Source organism: Microcebus murinus, chromosome X, assembly GCF_040939455.1.
Source record: "Microcebus murinus isolate Inina chromosome X, M.murinus_Inina_mat1.0, whole genome shotgun sequence".
Taxonomy (NCBI): Eukaryota; Metazoa; Chordata; class Mammalia; order Primates; family Cheirogaleidae; genus Microcebus; species Microcebus murinus.
The window spans coordinates 85,699,708-85,718,073 of NC_134136.1; the positions used below are offsets into that span (position 1 = coordinate 85,699,708).

Genomic DNA, 18,366 nt, shown 5'->3' on the forward strand with positions numbered 1-18,366 from the left:
CACAGAGGCGGTGCTGAGGACGGGGGACACAGGGACCGAGAGGCATGGCAAAGACTCTGCTGTTTTTTCAATCTGCAGATCCGGTGATTCCACAGCAAGGATATGGAACCTCAATGAGAACAGCAATGGGGGCTCCACACAGCTCGTGCTGAGGCACTGCATCCGGGAAGGGGGCCACGATGTCCCCAGCAACAAAGACGTCACCTCGCTGGACTGGAACGTAAGCATCCATCCCGGCACTTGGCAGCAGGAGTGTCCCAGCCCGCAGGGGGCCTGGCCGCGGGGCCGTCCCTGTCTAAGAGCTCTGACCGAGGCCGTGTAGGGCAGACCACGAGCTGGGAGTCCGTGGCCGTGTCTTTCCGTCGTGAGCGTGCCTTTGCAAGACGAGCGCGGTGGCGCCTCGAAGGGAGCCTCCCGGTGGCAGCTGGCCGAGGAGAGGGTGGCCCAGGGACATGCCTTTCCACCGTGATGCTCAGCGCCACGTGTGCATGGATTGACTCGGGGGACACCCGCAGCTCATCCTTTTACTCTCTGCAAAGCCTTAGGGTAGCTTTCTGTGTAGTGTTTTCAATTCTGTCACTAATGAGAGAACACACAGGTGAGCGGCTCCCCTGCGTTCTTGTGGCTGCCTCGTGTTTAGTCTGATGGCCATGCATGCTGCGTCACGTTGTCGGGGTGACAGACCAGTCTCTTAGATTCACTTGAGAACATTCCAGGCTTGGGATCCAGGGAGAGAGGCTCTCCGGGCTTTTCCGGTGCTGCCAACACTAAGGTACTTTTGTGGGTTTGTGTCTTTTTCTGGCCCTCAGAGCGATGGAACGCTGTTGGCTACAGGTTCATACGATGGTTTTGCAAGAATATGGACAGAAGACGGTAAGTCCTGGGTGAGAGGTACTTCCGTGTGTAACCTTTGAGTGAACAGAGCACAGCTTTGAAGTCAACACATTTGTTCAATTTTTTGTTTTTACTAACAGGTAACCTGGCCAGCACCTTAGGCCAACACAAAGGCCCCATCTTTGCCTTGAAATGGAACAAAAAGGGGAATTACATTTTGAGTGCTGGTGTAGACAAAGTGAGTATTCGCTCAAAGTACCTCCCTTTGATCTACAAATGCTTATTTATTTTTAATCTCAAAATAACATTGTGATTCCTTTGAATTCCTCTGCTTTCTGCTGCCCCGTAAGAAACCAAAAGAACTTGTTTAGGTTTTGTTTGTTTTTGTGGTTTTGATCTAACTGTTAATTTATAACACATCATCTCTTAATATATTCTGCCGTGCTGCAGGCCTTTGTGCAGAGCTTCCTCTTTTTCTTTGAGGCACACAGTTCAGTGATGGAAAGAGGAAAGTCTCCAGCTTGTGTTTGTCAATTGCTGGAAGGAGCAGGTGGTATAGGGTGTGCCCTGCATAGACTTTCACCTACTCAGGGACATTAGTGGCACAAACTGTCTTCTGTCCCACAGGCTTCTGCTCTCATTTGATAAACTGCTGCTTCCCACTGCAGATTGCAAGAAGTGTTTTCCAGAATTATAAAAAACCAAACAGGTGTTTTCATATCAGTTTGTGTTCTACAAATGGAAACCATGCCTGAATACTAGATGGTACTTGGGCCTCCATAGGGCTTTGCGTTTTACCATCATTTCAGGATAATTTGAAAACCTTATTAAATCACAGCTTACTGTTCGTTCAGGTTCTAAAAATCAATGTAAAATGGTAGGCTTGATCTATAAATGTAGTCACTCTTGGAGAAGTCATAGTCGCATTTGGCAAACTGTGGCCCACACTGATCGAGTCTGGCCCCTCGCTGGTTTATTTAAATAAAGTTTTATTGGCACACAACCACACCCATTTGTTGAGAATTATCCATGGCTGCTTTCACAATACAATGGTGGAGTTGAGCAGCTGCAACAAAGACTATATGGCTCCCAAAGCCTAAAATATTTACTGTCTGGCCATTAACAGAAAAAGTTCACTGCACTAGGGTATAACTCTCAAAGTCAATGAATCCTTCATTCTTTATCTCCTCTCTCTTTAAGCCAGGAAACCCCTCATTCAGACTTGGTACCCTAATACATAATATTAAAGCTGAGCTGCTGTGGTTGACACACATTAAATGTTCTCATGTAACTACCATCAAATTTTTACCAAGATGTTCTAATTAAGCAATACACAGCACTTGTTATGCATTCAGTAGGCCACCAGTAACTGCTGGTTGAATTATTAAAATAGTTCAAATGATAGCACTTTTATTTATCAGGCACTGGACTGCCACCTGTGTTAGCCCACCTGATACTCCCAAGGTAGGAGGCAGGCGTTTGTGTGATCGCTCCCATGTGACAGAGGAGGAGCTGGAGCCCCCAGAGAGGTTGTTAATTTGCCTAGGGGCACACAGAGTGGAGGTGGGGTGGCAGCTCAGGCCCTGGGGCACCAGTAACTGCTGCCCTTTGACTTCCGTAGAATTCCAAAGAGTTGTTCTCTGGCCTCCTTCCTACCTGGAGACTTTTTTTATTTTTTTTTTAATTTAAATTTAATATTTTCTTGTGTGTGTGTTTTTTTTTTCTTCTATGCTATTGCCCGTGATCAAATGGAGACTCTTTTTAACATTCATTTGTGGTGTTCTCCCTGATTATGAATCCTAGCTCTGTAAGGTGAACTGTATAACCAGTGAAATGCATGTTTGGAATTACAGGTGTCTTTCGGGCCATGTGCTGTCCACCATTATGACGTAGTCAACCATGGCAGGAATGATAACACCTTGTATGTGACACCCAGAGAGAAAGTGTAATTTGCAGGATGCTGGAGTGGACCTGCCGTGAATGCTTATTTACCCAGAGTGACTAGTTTATGTGCCAAATTCTTCAGAACTTTTCTATAGTGTTTTTTGTAACGTATATTTAACACAAACATCAACTGAATAATCTAGTTACTGATGTGGCATGTGAGATTGCATCAGAGAATTCTGGAAGAGATTACAGATTCTCTGCAGTGCCGGACTTGTTTTGGGGGGACTAAATTAAGAACTGTTCTACCCCAACAAACAAACATTAATTGGGCTAGAGCAGACCCAAAACCCCGGAGTACCATGTTTCAGAGACACTCCCTGCTCTGAGTGTTGCCTCTGAAAGTTTCCACAATCAACACAAAATATAACTAGTTCTTTTTAAAGCAAAATCTTTATTAAGCGATATTGACAGGGAGATGTAAAGTTTCCAGTGAAGTTGAAAATTCCAGTTCAAGACTTAATTCCAGTGTCATCACTGAGCTACCTTTGACTGCCCTGTGTGCATCTCCCAGCGTTAGTGAGTTCATGAGAACTCAGGACTCATCTGTTTCCCAGACAGAGGTGGCCTTTCTCCATGGAGTGCCCCCCCCCCCCCCCCCCCCCCCCCCCCGTGTAATCCCATGGCTGCGCTGGGACACAGCCCCCAGTTCATGGAGTCACAGGCAGAGGAATTTTCAGAAATGCCTATTCCTACAGCCCTTCGTTTGGAAAAATGCCCAAAAAGAGGTGTAGATGTGCTTTCTTACATGTATTTTAGCGGTTTTCTATGTTTGAGGATGAAAGGGAATCCCCATCGATTGTGGTAGTTTTCCCACATACTAGTTAAGGCGGCCCTGTCCTTCCACAAGCCATTGGCCCGCTTGGCCCCCTGACGTTCTGTGTAAGACACACTTCCACGCTGGGCTGCAGAGAGCTACGGGGTGGGAGGAGAGAAAATGCCCAGTGCTGCAGTGAGATTCTGCTACTGATACATGATGAGATATTTTAGCTATGTTGGAGGAGCGAAATAAGATATATTCTTAATGAATTTCATCAGTTTCTTTTTCCCTTTCAATGTAGATACTAGAAAATTACAAATAGCCCACGTAGCTCACACTGTTGGGCAGCGCTGGCTTGCAAGGAGAGGGGCTCACTCTGTCGCTTCTTGCACAAGATGTTTTTCTAGAGAAAACTTGGCGAGAATGGTCACTAACTTTTTCCTTTGTTTGCGGAGCACAGACAACAATAATTTGGGACGCTCACACAGGAGAGGCCAAACAACAGTTCCCTTTTCATTCAGGTGAGTTGTTTTGTTTATAAATTCAGCAATCATAATTCAGAATTAAATGAAATGCGCTTTGAGGTAATTGTAAGTGCGTGGATTGGGGGGGTGGGAGGAGTCACGGAACTGAGCTGGTAGGAAGGGAACCCATTTCTTGTTGTCTCTGCAAATATGGAAGGAGACGGTCTGTAAGGTCTTTGAAGGAAAGGGAGTGAGTTCACACTGGGAATGTTTTTTATCAAGAAGCCAAGCAGGGCTTCTTGCCTGTGCGCTTTGTTGCTCTAACTCTGCAGAGGTCTGTGCACGATGAATAACCGCAGATGTCCCTTCTGTCCCTGCCCCGCAGCGCCCGCTCTTGACGTGGACTGGCAGAACAACACTACCTTCGCCTCCTGTAGCACGGACATGTGCATTCATGTCTGCCGGCTCGGCTGCGACCGCCCAGTCAAAACCTTCCAAGGACACACGGTAAGGGGGAGTTCCGGTCCCCAGACTCGAGTTCCTGAGAGCGTGACGTGAGCACTGTTTCTCCCGTTCCTGGATTAAAAGATATTGTGACGGCAGACCAGTTCCCCTGCAGCCCTTTGCTGCTAGAGCCGGGGTGGCTGGCCCTGGCGGTTGCATCAGCCCAGTTGTGGGCAGGCAGTGAGAACAGCTGACCCTAACTGACCTCAGAGGTGGATGTTACAGCAGAGACGCTAAAGCAGCTATGAGAGACATGTACGGGACGTAGGCAAAGGCGCTCACAGTAAGTGCGTGGGGGGGAGCATCGGTCAGCAGGGAATGGAAAGCTGAGTCTTTAAAAACAAATGGAAATTTGAGGTTGGGCACAGTGGCTCACCCCTGTAATCCTAGCACCCTGGGGGGCTGAGGCGGGTAGATCATTTGAGCTCAGGAGTTCAAGACCAGCCTGAGCAAGAGCGAGACCCCGTCTCTACTAAAAATAGAAAGAAATTAGCTGAACAACTAAAAATAATAGAACAAAAAAATTAGCCGGGTATGGTGGCACATGCCTGTAGTCCCAGCTACTCGGGAGGCTGAGGCAGGAGGATTGCTTGAGCCCAAAATTTTGAGGTTGCTGTGAGCTAGGCTGACACCACAGCACTCTAGCCTGGGCAACAGAGCAAGACTCTGTCTCAAAAAAAAAAAAAAAAAAAATTAAAATTAAAAAAATAAAAACAAATGGAAATTTGAAAGCTGAGAAAATATAGTGTTTAAAATGATAATTTAATAGATGGGTTTGACAGCAGATTGGAGATGGCAAAAGTAAGGTTAGTGAAGCCAATGGGGAGATCCTAGAAATTGGCAAATTTGAAGAATAGGTGGAGGATTGGAAATGTGCACAGAGGCTACGGAACAGTGTCAGGCACTGTAAGCGTACGTGTGTAATGGGACAAGAAGGAAGAGACTGGAACAGAAAATTCTGTGAAGCAATAATGGCCAAGTTTGCCAAAATTTGGTGGAAAACATCAGCATTTAATCCAAGAAGTTCATCACATCCTAAGCAGAACAAGTGTGTAGAGAACCACACCTAACACCTAGGAGTGTGCTCAGCGGACGCTGAAATTGATAAGAGAAAATCACAGGCGCAACCAGAGGCTGAAAAGTGTCACATTGTACATACACCAGGGACAACAGTGTGAGCGACAGCTGACTTGGATTCCTCAGCGTGGCACGTGAGACTTCCCAGTCTGTCCCCAGGTCGCTCTGGTCTCCAAAGCCCACAGTGCTCGGGTCCCCGAGATCAGTGTGTCTGAGCCCCTCACCCTCGCTGAGCCCCGCCAGGAACTCGCCCCGCCTTAGACTCACAGCACCCCTCGGCCTGGCACGGGGTCCTCCCGTCTTCCCAAGCCCCTGCCGTCCTCTGGGCTCCGGGCCCCAGGTGAAGCCCCACACCAGGCTGGCCGTGGCCAGGCAGCTGCCTCCCGCAGCAGACGCGGAGCGCGTGAGCCGCAGGCCCAGGGCTTGTGCTGCTTTCTCTCCAGCACCCAGAGTATCATTCCGAGTTCGGGGCCCCTGTTACAGTGGCGGTGGGTGATCAGGGTCCCTGGAGAGCTGCCATCGTGCCTCTAACTGATGGAAATCCTCGTCCTGCCTGTTCTTCTCCCCAGTGCGCACCTCACCCCGCTCCTGGCCCAGGGTCCCCACTTCCAAAGGGGTGCTGTTAGAGCACAGGCATGCATCGCCTGTGAACATCTCCTGGCTATAAAAGACCCTCTCTTTGTTTCTCTGGTCTCAACATGCTTCCCCGTAACCCTAGACAATAGGCAAGATTTCACTCGGGCGACCCGCAGTCCGTGGTTTCCCGCTTCCCTGCTGAGGATATGGCCCCCGGCACACCCTGGGCTCTTTAAGGGGGTCTCACTGTGCCTGATCCCAAACAAGCTCCAGCCGGGCGCGCTGGAGCGGAGACCCAGGAGCTGGTTCCACATGGCGCCTAGAAATCTTGGCTTGGATTGGGGGTGGGGGTCCATTCCCAGACAGGAATGTGTTCCTTTCTGAAGGATGAGAGCTGGGCTCGGCTGGGGACTGGCATGGTGACTGGCTCCACATTCCCTAAGAGACCTGCCTGTGGGTCCTCTCAGCAGCTGCGGTCAGGCCACCCGACCTGCTCTTACACACGCAGGCACACGCTCTCACACACACCCTTCTCCAACCTGCTTCCCTGTGCCCTCCACTCGCACACGCCACAGCCTGCCCCTTGGACTCGGCTTCCTTCCTCCCTGTCCTGGGCCATGCACCACCTGGAACACAGATGTGGCCTTGTCACTTCCCTGCTTCACACCCTTCAAAACTCAGTGTCCTCAGAAAGCAGCATGATCAGGTAATTTATCATCCAAACCAAAGCACTTAGGAGTGTGGAATTGTTCAGGTGATTAATTACGAGTGTGACATTAGTTAATTGCTGTGCCGGGACAGCAGGCATCGTATAGCGGGGCTGCACTGGGCAGATGGGGCCCCACAGACACACCACCAGAGAGCGCCTTGCTGGTGCACCGTGTCCCACCTCAAGACAAGACCCTGCCAGGCGGTCCCTGTCTGAATTCGCGTCTCCTGTGTGTCCCCTTCTTTCTCTTGGCTGTTCGGGCTGGATTTCGGGTCCCCAGTGGGGATTTTGCCACTCCTGTGTGTGTTCTTGACGCTCGTCACTTGCGTCTGACTCCCTCGCACCTGTGTCTGCCTGTGTGCACGTGCCTGGCACCGTCTTCCACCTGGGCCAGCCCTTGCCCTGTGTGGAACTGCATGGAGTGCGGAGCTTCGTCCCCAAGATCACCCTCCCCCGCCCCCCCCCCCCAAGGAAGAAGTGCCTTGCAGCCATGGAGACAGAACGAGTAGCTGTCATATTAAAAATGCATGGGAAAGTGATTTTCAAAGTCCATTTTTTTTTTATTTAAAAAATTTTTTTCCAGTTTCCAAAAATAACCATTGGTTTTATTTGCTGTGTTTTATTGTATGTAAATTTTCTTCATGTGGCTTCATCTTGGTAGGGATTTTTTTTTTCCTTAGAGAAATGTGGATGACGGTGGCTGGTTACGTGTGGTGCATGGCTGTGGTTTTATATAAATGCAAAAGGCCAAGTGAGAAAAGAAAAATGCACAGGCTCCCGCATTGTATCTGACATCCGGGCACAGCCATAGAGGCCATGGCCCAGGCAGCACGCTCCTGCCCCCTGGTGGAAGGCGGCGGCACCTCGGGCAGCCCTGATGTCTGTGTCAAACCCTGTCTCTCTTGCAGAACGAGGTCAACGCCATCAAGTGGGATCCCTCTGGAATGCTGCTGGCGTCCTGCTCTGATGACATGACATTGAAGGTGATGTCTGCAGGGGCAGGCCCTTTCCTCCCTGACAGCCCTGGTGTCTTTGGGGGTTGTGTGTTACTGGGCACGTTCCCTTTTGCTGTCATTCTGGGAGCTCCTGTTTCTCAGTCAGGGTCCTGCTGAGATGTCCTAGTCTCCCGTGGCCCTGCTCCCCGGCGTCCCCGAGCCCGCCTGCAGCCAATGGGCCAGCCCCCTTCTGAACGACGCTGAATCGTTCCCAGGGAGGGGACAGCATTTGCTCACGTGGTTCCCGATGTGTTCTCTAGATCTGGAGCATGAAGCAGGACACGTGTGTCCATGATCTTCAAGCTCACAACAAGGAGATCTACACCATCAAGTGGAGCCCCACCGGGCCGGCCACCAGCAACCCCAACTCCAACATCATGCTGGCGAGGTGAGGGGAGGCGGCCGCACAGCCCGGGCTCGGGGCCTCAAGTGGCCTTGCTCGCCACGGCCGAGTTAGCCACACGGCCAGTGAAACTCGCTCGCACACAGACGGGTCAGGCAATGTTGCCAAAGTATGTTGCCGGTGTACTGAGGTCCTTCCAAGCTAAACGAGGTGGCAGCTCGCTCTGAAGGGGCCGAGATAGAATTATCAGGTGACACCTGACCTCAAGGCAAGGATCGTTGTGACCGTGAGGCTGGTAGGAGAGATGTGTTCTGTGTCCAGGCTTTGAGCACTTGGCTTTGGTGAGGGTTTTTGTCCAGACACAGAAGGGAAGCTGGAAGAGTTCAGCTTGGCGCTTGGGCTACGTTTTCTTGGCTTGACCCAGAGATGCCAGCATGGGGACTTTCCAGTGGAGATAAAAGATTCCCGGGCCCTGGCCGGGTCTGACCCGACCGTCGGGACTCCCCGACGACACCCACGTGGGGAGCGGGGGTGGAGTGGCCAGTCAGCCGCGTGCCAGAGTACGAGACTGTGAGACTGAGTGCCACCATACCGGGCGTCTGCAGTCCATCACATGGATCCAAGGGCTTTGGGTCCATGAAACACGGGTGTTCTCTGGCCTAGAAAAGACAAGGGATGTTTGGCGACCAGGAGGCAGCACGGACTTGCCTCTGCGTAGTTCAAAGAGGAGGGTGGTGGGGAGAAGTGACGGTGGGCACGGTCCTGCTGCGGAGAAGGAAGCACCCACCCCTTCTGCACGCCCCAGCCGGGCAGGGAGGACTCTTGTAGACAGTGCTGGACCCAAGTCCATCTCTTAGAAAAGAGGACATAATTCCTGCATCAACTGAGTGGTTGAACCAAGGAACAAAGAACACAGAGGCCATAGCTCTTGTATTTCCAGTCCCAAAATCCAATCATGTCGTCATGATATAGTGCTACACGCTATAATCATTTGTTAGTGACTTGGAAGGTACTTTTGTGTCATGTGGTACCCATCAGGAGCATAAATTATCCTTTTTTCGAGTATAGACAGGACATACCAGTGCCTAGCGGGGCCTTGCTGCGGGAGAGCAAACCAGATAACAAGGCTGGCGCAGTGGCTCCCGCCTACAATCCCAGGACTTTGGGAGGCCAAGGCGGGAGGATCACTTGAGGCGAGGTGTTGGAGACCAGCCTCAGCAGTGTAGCGAGACTCCATCTCTATAAAAAATAAAATTAGCCAGGCATAGTGGGGAATACCTCTAATCCCAGCTGCTCAGGAGGCTGAGGCAGGAGGATCGCTGAGCCCGGGAGTTGGAGGCTACAGTGAGCTGTGATCCTGCCACTACACGCCAGCCTGGGCAACAGAGTGAGACCCTGTCTCTAAAAAATTTATTGACTAAAAGTAGTTTTTAGGCCGGGTGTGGTGGCTCACGCCTGTAATCCTAGCACTTTGGGAGGCCGAGGCGGGCGGATTGCTCAAGGTCAGGAGTTCGAAACCAGCCTGAGCGAGACCCCGTCTCTACCAAAAATAGAAATAAATTAATTGACCAACTAAAAATATACATACAAAAAATTAGCCGGGCATGGTGGCACATGCCTGTAGTCCCAGCTACTCGGGAGGCTGAGGCAGTAGGATCGCTGAGCCCCGGAGATTGAGGTTGCTGTGAGCCAGGCTAATGCCACGGCACTCACTCTAGCCTGGGCAACAAAGTGAGACTCTGTCTCAAAAACAAAACAAAACAAAACAAAACAAAAAAACAAAAAATAAAAGTAGTTTTTAAAAAGGAAGCTAGATAACAGTTTTATGATGTGTGCTATTCTTTTAAATTTGAAAATAATTAAAGTCTGTAGCTCTTGGCAATGTAATCACATATGTAGATGTGATTGTATTTAATTTCCCGTTGGATTAAAATGTTTTTAAATGTTTATTCACTCAGTTTGCTGTTTTTCCCAATAGCGCTATCTGCTTAATTTAGTTAGCAATAGTAAATGTTGTGTTTTAAATTGTAGCAGTTTTAGAGAAATCGATATTCTACAATACTTACCTTTCATATCTATAGGAAACAGAAACAAATGTGGATATCACGTTTCCCTAGTAATGACACAAAAATTGTGTTTTGCTATTTAATGACTGTGGGTTTGTTTTCAGTACATCTGAGTTACACTGTAGAAGAGCAAAGGCTCGCTAGTTTATTGTCTTTCAGAACATAAACACTGAGAAAGCCGACCCGTCCCAGGTCGACAGGCACCGCGGAGACACGCGAACGCCGGCGTGTTGACGTGGCTGTGTTTTCTCCCTGTCCTCGCAGCGCTTCCTTCGACTCCACGGTGCGGCTGTGGGATGTGGAGCGAGGCGTCTGCATCCACACGCTCACCAAACATCAGGAGCCTGTGTACAGTGTAGCTTTCAGCCCTGACGGCAAGTACCTGGCCAGCGGCTCCTTCGACAAGTGTGTCCACATCTGGAACACTCAGGTAACGCCCGGCCCTGCGGCCGACCCTTGCCCAGAGCAGTGTGCGAGCAGTCACGTTTACGGGGCCCGTCAGGCCGTGCCCAGGGCTGGGTGGAGCACCCCTGCGAGCACTTTCCTCCAGGTGCCCGGGGCCAGGTGGAGCACCCCCGGGAGCACTCTCCTCCAGGCGCCCGGGGCCGGGTAGAGCACCCCCGGGAGCACTCTCCTCCAGGTGCCCGGGGCCGGGTGGAGCACCCCTGGGAGCACTCTCCAGGTGCCCGGGGCCGGGTGGAGCACCCCCAGGAGCACTCTCCTCCAGGCTCCCCAGGCCGGGTGGAGCACACCCGGGAGCACTCTCCTCCAGGTGCCTGGGGCCGGGTGGAGCACCCCTGGGAGCACTCTTCTCCACGCGCCCGGGGCCCGGGTAGAGCACCCCCAGGAGCACTCTCCAGGCGCCCAGGGCCAGGTGGAGCACCCCTAGGAGCACTCTCCAGGCGCCCGGGGCCGGGTAGAGCACCCCCGGGAGCACTCTCCTCCAGGCACCCCGGGCCAGGCCAGCTGCTGCCTGTGACCCACACCGGCTCCCGCAACCCCGCCAGGGAACACCCTGGGGAATTCCAAAGGATGTGTGTTTGCTGTTGTCACAACCCCTGAGACTTTCTGAATGAGAATGTTTTGTGTTTTAGTAGCACAGGGTGTGTCAACATTGGGTTGTCTTCTTACCACGGACTAAAAGGAGACAGGATGTGAGTACACGTGACTCCTGTGGCCGTACCTGAGGACAGGAGCATTCCGGATGGAAAGGGTGGAACTAGTGCTGTGCCGTGTTCAGGGGCGGCCAGCTCTTCATTCTCATTCTAACGGGGGAGAGGAGTGAGGCGGTGGTGGGAGTCACGGAAAATAACCAAGGATCCGGTTGGTTGGGTCCCAGGATGGATCAGATGTCTCCCCACCACCCACTTTAATCTGATCCACTGTCTCCAGTCCTTTTGGCTTCACTGACATGGAGGTGGCTTTGCACTCTCAAGTTCACGCCCCTTGTGGCAGGAGGAGGTGGTAGATAAGCCGTGTGCACTGGCTGGGGGTCCACTGAGATCACGGGCTTCCCAGGAACGTGCCTCACGTGAACCACGTCCTGTCAGGGGAGGGAAGGAAATGGTGGACCCTACATAGAACCAGCCTGATGCCAGGCCCAGCGCCACAGCCCTAGATGGGCCTTCCGGGAAACATGCATCTCAGGGCTCATGTGCCAAGGTCTCTACTCATGGAGTGCTTACTACAAATAGTGACGGATGCATTTGTGAAGTGGCATCATCAAAAAATGACATGATCGGGCTGGACATGGTCACTCACACCTGTAACCCCAGCACTGTGGAAGGCCCAGTAGGGAGGATCCCTTGAGCCTAGGAGTTTGAGACTAGCCTGGGCAACATAGTGAAACCCCATCTCCACAAAAAAATAAAAATCAGCCAGCTGTGGTAGCATACCTGCAGTCTCAGCTGCTCCGGAGGCTGAGGCAGGAGGATAGTTTGAGGCTGCATGTGATTGCGCCACTGCATCCCAGCCTGGGCAACAGCGAGACTCCATCTCTGAAAAAAAAAAAGTGCCGTATCAAGTAGATACTGCCTGCCATCAAGAACTCATTGAATCATTTCAACCATTTTTTGTAAATCTGAAAAATTCTTAAGCTTACTTTAATCCTAAGTATGAAAATAAAATACAGAATACTGTTGACTTGGTCTCTCCCAGTCCACAGAACGCCACCCTTTAAAGGGTCTGTTTGAGCCAAGGTTTTGTAAGAACTCTCCTGGTCTCGACCTTCCGATTTCCGTGCATCCTGAGTGAAGGTTTATTGGGTGCTCCCACAGCCTCTCCTTGCCTCCTCTCTTGCATTTGTCACATTAGTGCTGTTTTGAACCAGAAGCTAGTGGTCTGTGGTGTTTTCCATTGCACGTTCGTTATGCATTTGTTCTTTCAAGCTAATTGTCCGAAAAATGTTTGGGTTTTAACTTCATGACATACTGATAAATTTAATCAATAATCATTAGGCAGCTGTTTTCCTTGCTACAGGGCAAGGGGGCTGTTGTGTTCATCGGGTCCTCCAAGAGACAGGCAGAGGTTTACGGGGGACACTGGTGGCGACGGGGCGAGGGTGCCGTGTAAGTGACGACCGTCTTGCTTTGCAGAGCGGAAGTCTCGTCCACAGCTACCGAGGCACCGGCGGCATCTTCGAGGTGTGCTGGAACGCCCGAGGTGACAAAGTGGGTGCCAGCGCGTCTGACGGCTCTGTAAGCAGCACCTCTGGTTTGCCGGGGAGCGCAGCGGGGTGGGGGGAGAGCGACCCTGGCTGGCTGACTCCTGCGTGCGTTCCCGGGCGTGTGTGGTGTCCGTGTCCGGGGGGGCCTGGCACGCAGCAGGCACTCGGCCCGCGTGCCATGCTGCAAGGAAGCTTCCAGGCTGGGTGCCATCTGGGCTGGCACCTCATCTGGGAATGGCCGCCTCCTTGTCCCTTGCAGAATGTCATTCTAGTCAGCGTTTCTCAGTTAAGTCAGTGGTCCCCAACCCCATCACCCTCGCCCTCTGAGGACGTTACAGTACGTCTGGAGGTGTTTGGGGTGGTCACTGCAGTCATGCGTCGCTTAGCGACGAGGCTGCATTCTCAGAAACGCACCGTTGGGTGACTGCGCCGTTGTGTGACATCCTGGCGTGCACTCACGCAGACCTGAATGGTGCGGGCTACGTGGCGAGGCGTGGCGCACCTGGGCCACACTCCCGCACAGCAGGCGACTGCGCCGAGCGAGCGGCAGTGTGGCAGGACAGTGAGTGTGCGTGCACCGCACCGCATCCAGACACAGGAGAGGCACAGCGCAGCTCAGCACTGTGACCACGAGCCTGCCGCCGCCTGTGCCGTGTGGCATCGATGGGGACGGCGCTGTGCGGCGCGTGGCTGCAGTGTGGTGGGGGTGGGGCTCTGGCGTCTTGCGCGTGAACACAGGGATGCTGCTCAGCCTCCTCCGGGGCCCAGGACGGCCCACGGCCGGAGTGTGCAGCCCGGCTGTTGCGAGTGCCCACGCCAACAGGCTTCCTGCCCTCGCGCCCACGTTGAGCCCACAGCCCATCTCCCCGGTGCCACACGGGGCCTTCCGTTCTGCCGGCCTCCTGGGGCCCGTCAGCCGTCCAGATGTTTGTCTTGCCCTGGACGTGGGGTTGCCCTGACCTCCAAGGCAGGGGGCATTCTGGCCAGCCATGTCGCCGTGGCCCCCAGATGTTCTCCAAGTCCAGTGCTTAGGCTTGCGTTGTCACGTGTCACCCTCGCAGGCATCCGGCCTGTGACTCCGGCCCGTGGTCACTGCCACTCAGTCCCCGGCCTCTCCGAGAGCTGGCTTCCCTCGGGCTGTTGGCTGGAGTCTGTCTGTGAGCCGCTGTCGCCAGCCCGCCAGCCCTGCCCTCAAGGCGTCTTCGGTGGGCTCTCAGGATAACAGGCGCTTTGTCTTTCCTTCCAGGTGTGTGTGTTAGATCTGCGGAAGTGACCACCAAGTGTCATAGAAAAAAGTGAAAACGAAGTCTGAAGGACCAGCAGGGAAGGTGTGAGGTTGCAGCGCAGTCAGACACAGTTCCGCCAGCTCCCGGACTGTCCCAACTGACTTGCGTTAGTGTGGACTCTGAAATTAGCTTATCCCTGGCCACAGGAGTCTGTAAGTCTGTATCTTTTTCGTAATCTTCATCGAGAAGTTTAAAAAAAAAAAAAAAAAAAAAAAAAAGCAAACAAAAGTAAAAGCAAACAGTCGTTTCAAAGGAGGAAGGGAAGGCTCCCACCAGCCCATGTGGCCTGGGGACACGAAGCCACCAGCTGGACGCGCCACTTTGGTTTCCATCCGCAACAGGCTCTGTGAGGGCTGAACAGAACGGAAGACAATTTTTTAAAGCTGTGCCAAAAAGAAAGAAGAAAGAAAAATGCTGTGATGAACCTACCGAAAGGGGAAGAACACCAGAAAAAAAATCCCTCGTTGTTGTGGCATTTTTTTGTTTTGCTTTGTTTCCTCTAACAATTTGGACACTACAGTTGCTCTCACAGAAGATGTTCACAGACCAGGTTGTACCGATGAAATGCGCAACTCTGTAACCCCAACGCTTTCTGTTTTCTAGAATCTTCTTTGTTGGGTGGTTTTTCTGTCACAGGGGCCTGCGGTCTGAGATGGAACTGTTTTGGGTTTGTCGCTCCTTCCCTCCATCGTGCGCCACTCCCGCCGCCGCCTGTCCCCTGTCTGTCTCGAGGTTTGGCTTTCCTGTGCACCCTAGGTAGGCGCAGCCACGGACAGATGGCAAAGTCTCTGGGGGACAGCGTCCCTGTGCTCCACCCCCCGCCCCACTGCCCACTGCGTGCCCGCCTGCCCGCCCTCTCCCTTTCCCCCTCACATAGTTGCTTCAGATCTGAGGTCTCAAGGGCACTTTTGGTGCATAATAAGTGCTTTATGTAAGAAGGCAGGGCTGGGGAACTTTTTACAGGAGAAAACAAAATGACTTATAAGAGAAAGAGCCTGGAGTATTTTTGGAAAAAAAAAATATTTTTATGTTAAAACAATTTTAAAATCCCAAAATGGCCATCAGACATAGAGAGCTTTGTGTGATTCATATTTTAAAAAGAAATTTAAGAAGACACAGGCGGGGTCTGCGGATCTTTCCCCTCCCCCCTCAGCTTCGTGGAAGGTGGTCTGGAAAGCACTGGGTGGAGGTGGCCCTGGGGGACAGGATGCCCATGCCCGTGCCCGGCCCGCAGCCAGTTAGGACCATCTCAGCAGTGTGGGTGGGAAGAGCGGTGTGTGTTTACCCTGGCAGCTGGCAGGGAAGCGGTGACAACAGTGTGCATGCGACCATGAGGACGCAGCTCCACCAGCGGAAGGTCTTGGAGAAGCCGTGTGAGCCGACGGCTGGCCGTCCCGCCGTCAGCCTGGCCCCTCCACAGCAGGGCAGGGCGAGTGCTTGCATGTCCCACGTCAGGGCCCCAGCATGTCATGTCACTTGGTCTAATGATGACAAAAATTAACGAGGAAGGAAAATTTTTCAGTCCCAAAGGTAGAACGTCACTAAAAATTTCTGCCGTCTTTATAATTTCTTTCTCTCTCAAGAGACTAGGAGAAAGAATTTTTTTTTAAATCATCTTTTTACTGTTTTTAAAAGAAATTAAACAAGGCTTTGTGTTCCTAGAAGAGCTTCCTTTCATTAGATCAGGTGATCTTTGTACTCTTGTTGTCATAACCTGACACTGACTTATTTTTTTTTAATAGCAACCGGGGAATGGTCCAAAGACAGTCCAGGCCGTCTGTCCCTCGGGCTGTCCTGCGGGCAGAGGAGGCGCTGGGAGGCTGGCCAGGCCGGCGGGGGCTGCTGGATCGGCAGGCAGTGGCAAGGGTTCGCTCTACGTGTGTTCTAGCAGCAAAACAGGAAGGCAACGGAGGGTGGCATCCATCCACAGAGCTGAAAACCAGCTGTCAGGGAAGGGCTTCTTGCGGGACTAGGAGTGTGCCGGGACCAGCTACCAAAGCCAGGGTGCGTTAATCATTCTCACATAGTCCACTGGCCTCCACCTGGGCATGTGAATTCTTCTAGCCCCAAAAGACCAAAAAGCTGCTCTGTTTCCAAGATGAGTATTTTATTCAGGCTGTTTCCCAAACACTTAGCAACGATGGCCAAAGTCACATGGTGTCACAGTGCCCATCTTTGAGGATAGCAGGCCTCCCCAGAGGAGTTGACAACTTCCTGCCCTGAGAACTCAGTAAGTTTTGGGGGTGCAATATATGGGGTCCCAGGTGAACACCGTCTTTACCCCTCCCCAAGTAAAAGTGCATTCATCTCTTCTGAGTGTCAGCTCTCAGAGGCCAGCCCATTTTGGGGACACGGCTTGTGTGTCACAAACCAGGACACTGCAAGATGGTGTTGGTCCAATGCACCGTGACGGGTTCACTAGACAATCTGCGCATGAGTGTTGGTCGCCAGGGTCTCGCCAGAGTGTTGGCTTTAGCGTTTGCAATGTGACCACGTCGTAACTGTCAGGTTGGCGCCTGGGGCTGCAAGACCTTGGACCCTGGGCTCAATCCCTGTGCCCAGGAGGAGCCCCCAGAAAGACAAAGGGAGACGGTCTGCCCCTGCCCTCCCACCTGCCACCAGGACGCAAGGGGGGCCAAGGGAGAACGCAGCCATTGCCCCTGAAAGCCACCCACACTTGGCAAAGCCGATCCTGGAGCGTCCGGCGTCTGCACGCCCGCCTCCTCCCTCACAGCTGCCAGAAGTCAGCTGACTCGTCTTTGTCACCACAGGGGTGGCCTGTTTGAAATTCTTTTGTTCAACGATCACCTTAAAAAATGGCGAGCAGAGCTTGAGTGTTGGTGACCAAACTTGACCTTGGAAGCAGGCGTGACGCGGCGGTCCCTGTGGAGTCTCCGGCAGGGTCTGAAGTGGCCACGCACACCTGGGAACGGGACGCTGCCCCCGGGACCAAACAGGCCGGGCGTGGCGGGGCTCGACCCTCTGACCCCACGCCCCCCCCCCCCCATGACTGGACTTTGTTTTGTCTTTCTAAAACTAGATCTTGGAGCCAAGTGAAGTGCACTTTGTCAAATGTTAGGGTCTGCTTCGTTCCTAGTTACTTTTCTGTTTTAACCTTTTGTCCCACCTTTTTTTTTTAAATTGTGTTTCTTGTGTGATGCAGAAATGTTCCTTCCGCCACTTGCTGAAGTTGTGAATTCTGGCTTCTGCGGTTTTTATTGTCTGTGTCAGACGTACAGCCAGACGTGCTCTCTGTCAGCGTTCCCAGATTCTGCTCAAACGACATCGGCTTTGTTCCGTTCTCCTCTCCACTCGTGCTCACCCTCACGCTCTTTGGGAAAAAAATCACCGTGTGTGTCGTAGCTCATTTGTTTCGAGAGAATCAACAGATCATATTCAGTGTCTTGAATAAATTGCTCTATTTTGATATTAGAGAACGTGGTGGGTGTGCTTCCTTCCTGCTGCCCCGTGGCGGGGACGCGCCGCGCCGCCTCCCGGGATCGCTCTGCTGAACAGCCCGAGCACGGCCAAGGGCTGTCACCGCGGCTGCTCGGAAGGGTGTCCTGTGCAAGGAGCATGCTTTCCGGTGGGTTTCCTTTCCATTCTTGCATTTCAGCCGGGCTGTCTTTAAAGGGCAACACAAATGAACTTTCACCAGAAGGTTGGTTTGCTGGGAGTTTGGATTCAAGGACCAGCCCTGAGTAATTTGAAGAACTTAGCAGTCACAGGACAGGGTGACGGACATCTGACGTGACTTCTGCACAGTGCAAGCTAGCGTGTGGCAACCACGGGCCGACGTTTTCCCTGCCAGACTCTGCCATGCGTGTTCATTGATGCCACTTCAGTTAATTGGTGGGTATTATGTGATGCAGTTAGTGGTGTTGGCCGTCCCTGTGCCATGAAGGACACAGGCTTAGTCTTAGTCCAGGCTTTCACTGTGAAGGTGAGTCCCAAACACTGCTGTGTCCCTCTCAAGCTGCTTGGTCTGCTCAGGGCAGAGCAGAGGTCAGGCCCCTCTGGGTTCAAGGCTACTGTGGATAATTGCCCGGGAAATATCCAAGAGTATCTGTGGGCTTCACAGATGACTCAGGCTCCTGAAGGGGCCAAATCCCAAGTACACGTCTTGAATTGGCAACTGTAGGC

At 52.4% G+C, this 18,366-nt stretch overlaps 1 protein-coding gene across 1 annotated transcript in view; it reads left to right on the forward strand.

Moving 5' to 3' along the window:
• Positions 1 to 17,660, forward strand: part of TBL1X (transducin beta like 1 X-linked) — a 202,678-nt gene extending 185,018 nt beyond the window's left edge. The window contains 10 exon segments of the mRNA XM_075999432.1: positions 79 to 220; positions 810 to 873; positions 975 to 1,072; positions 3,999 to 4,059; positions 4,388 to 4,509; positions 7,777 to 7,851; positions 8,124 to 8,251; positions 10,537 to 10,702; positions 12,867 to 12,968; positions 14,184 to 17,660. Coding sequence (XP_075855547.1) covers positions 79 to 220; positions 810 to 873; positions 975 to 1,072; positions 3,999 to 4,059; positions 4,388 to 4,509; positions 7,777 to 7,851; positions 8,124 to 8,251; positions 10,537 to 10,702; positions 12,867 to 12,968; positions 14,184 to 14,210 — 985 coding nt within the window. The 3' untranslated portion in view covers positions 14,211 to 17,660.
• Positions 17,661 to 18,366: the final 706 nt, after the last annotated feature.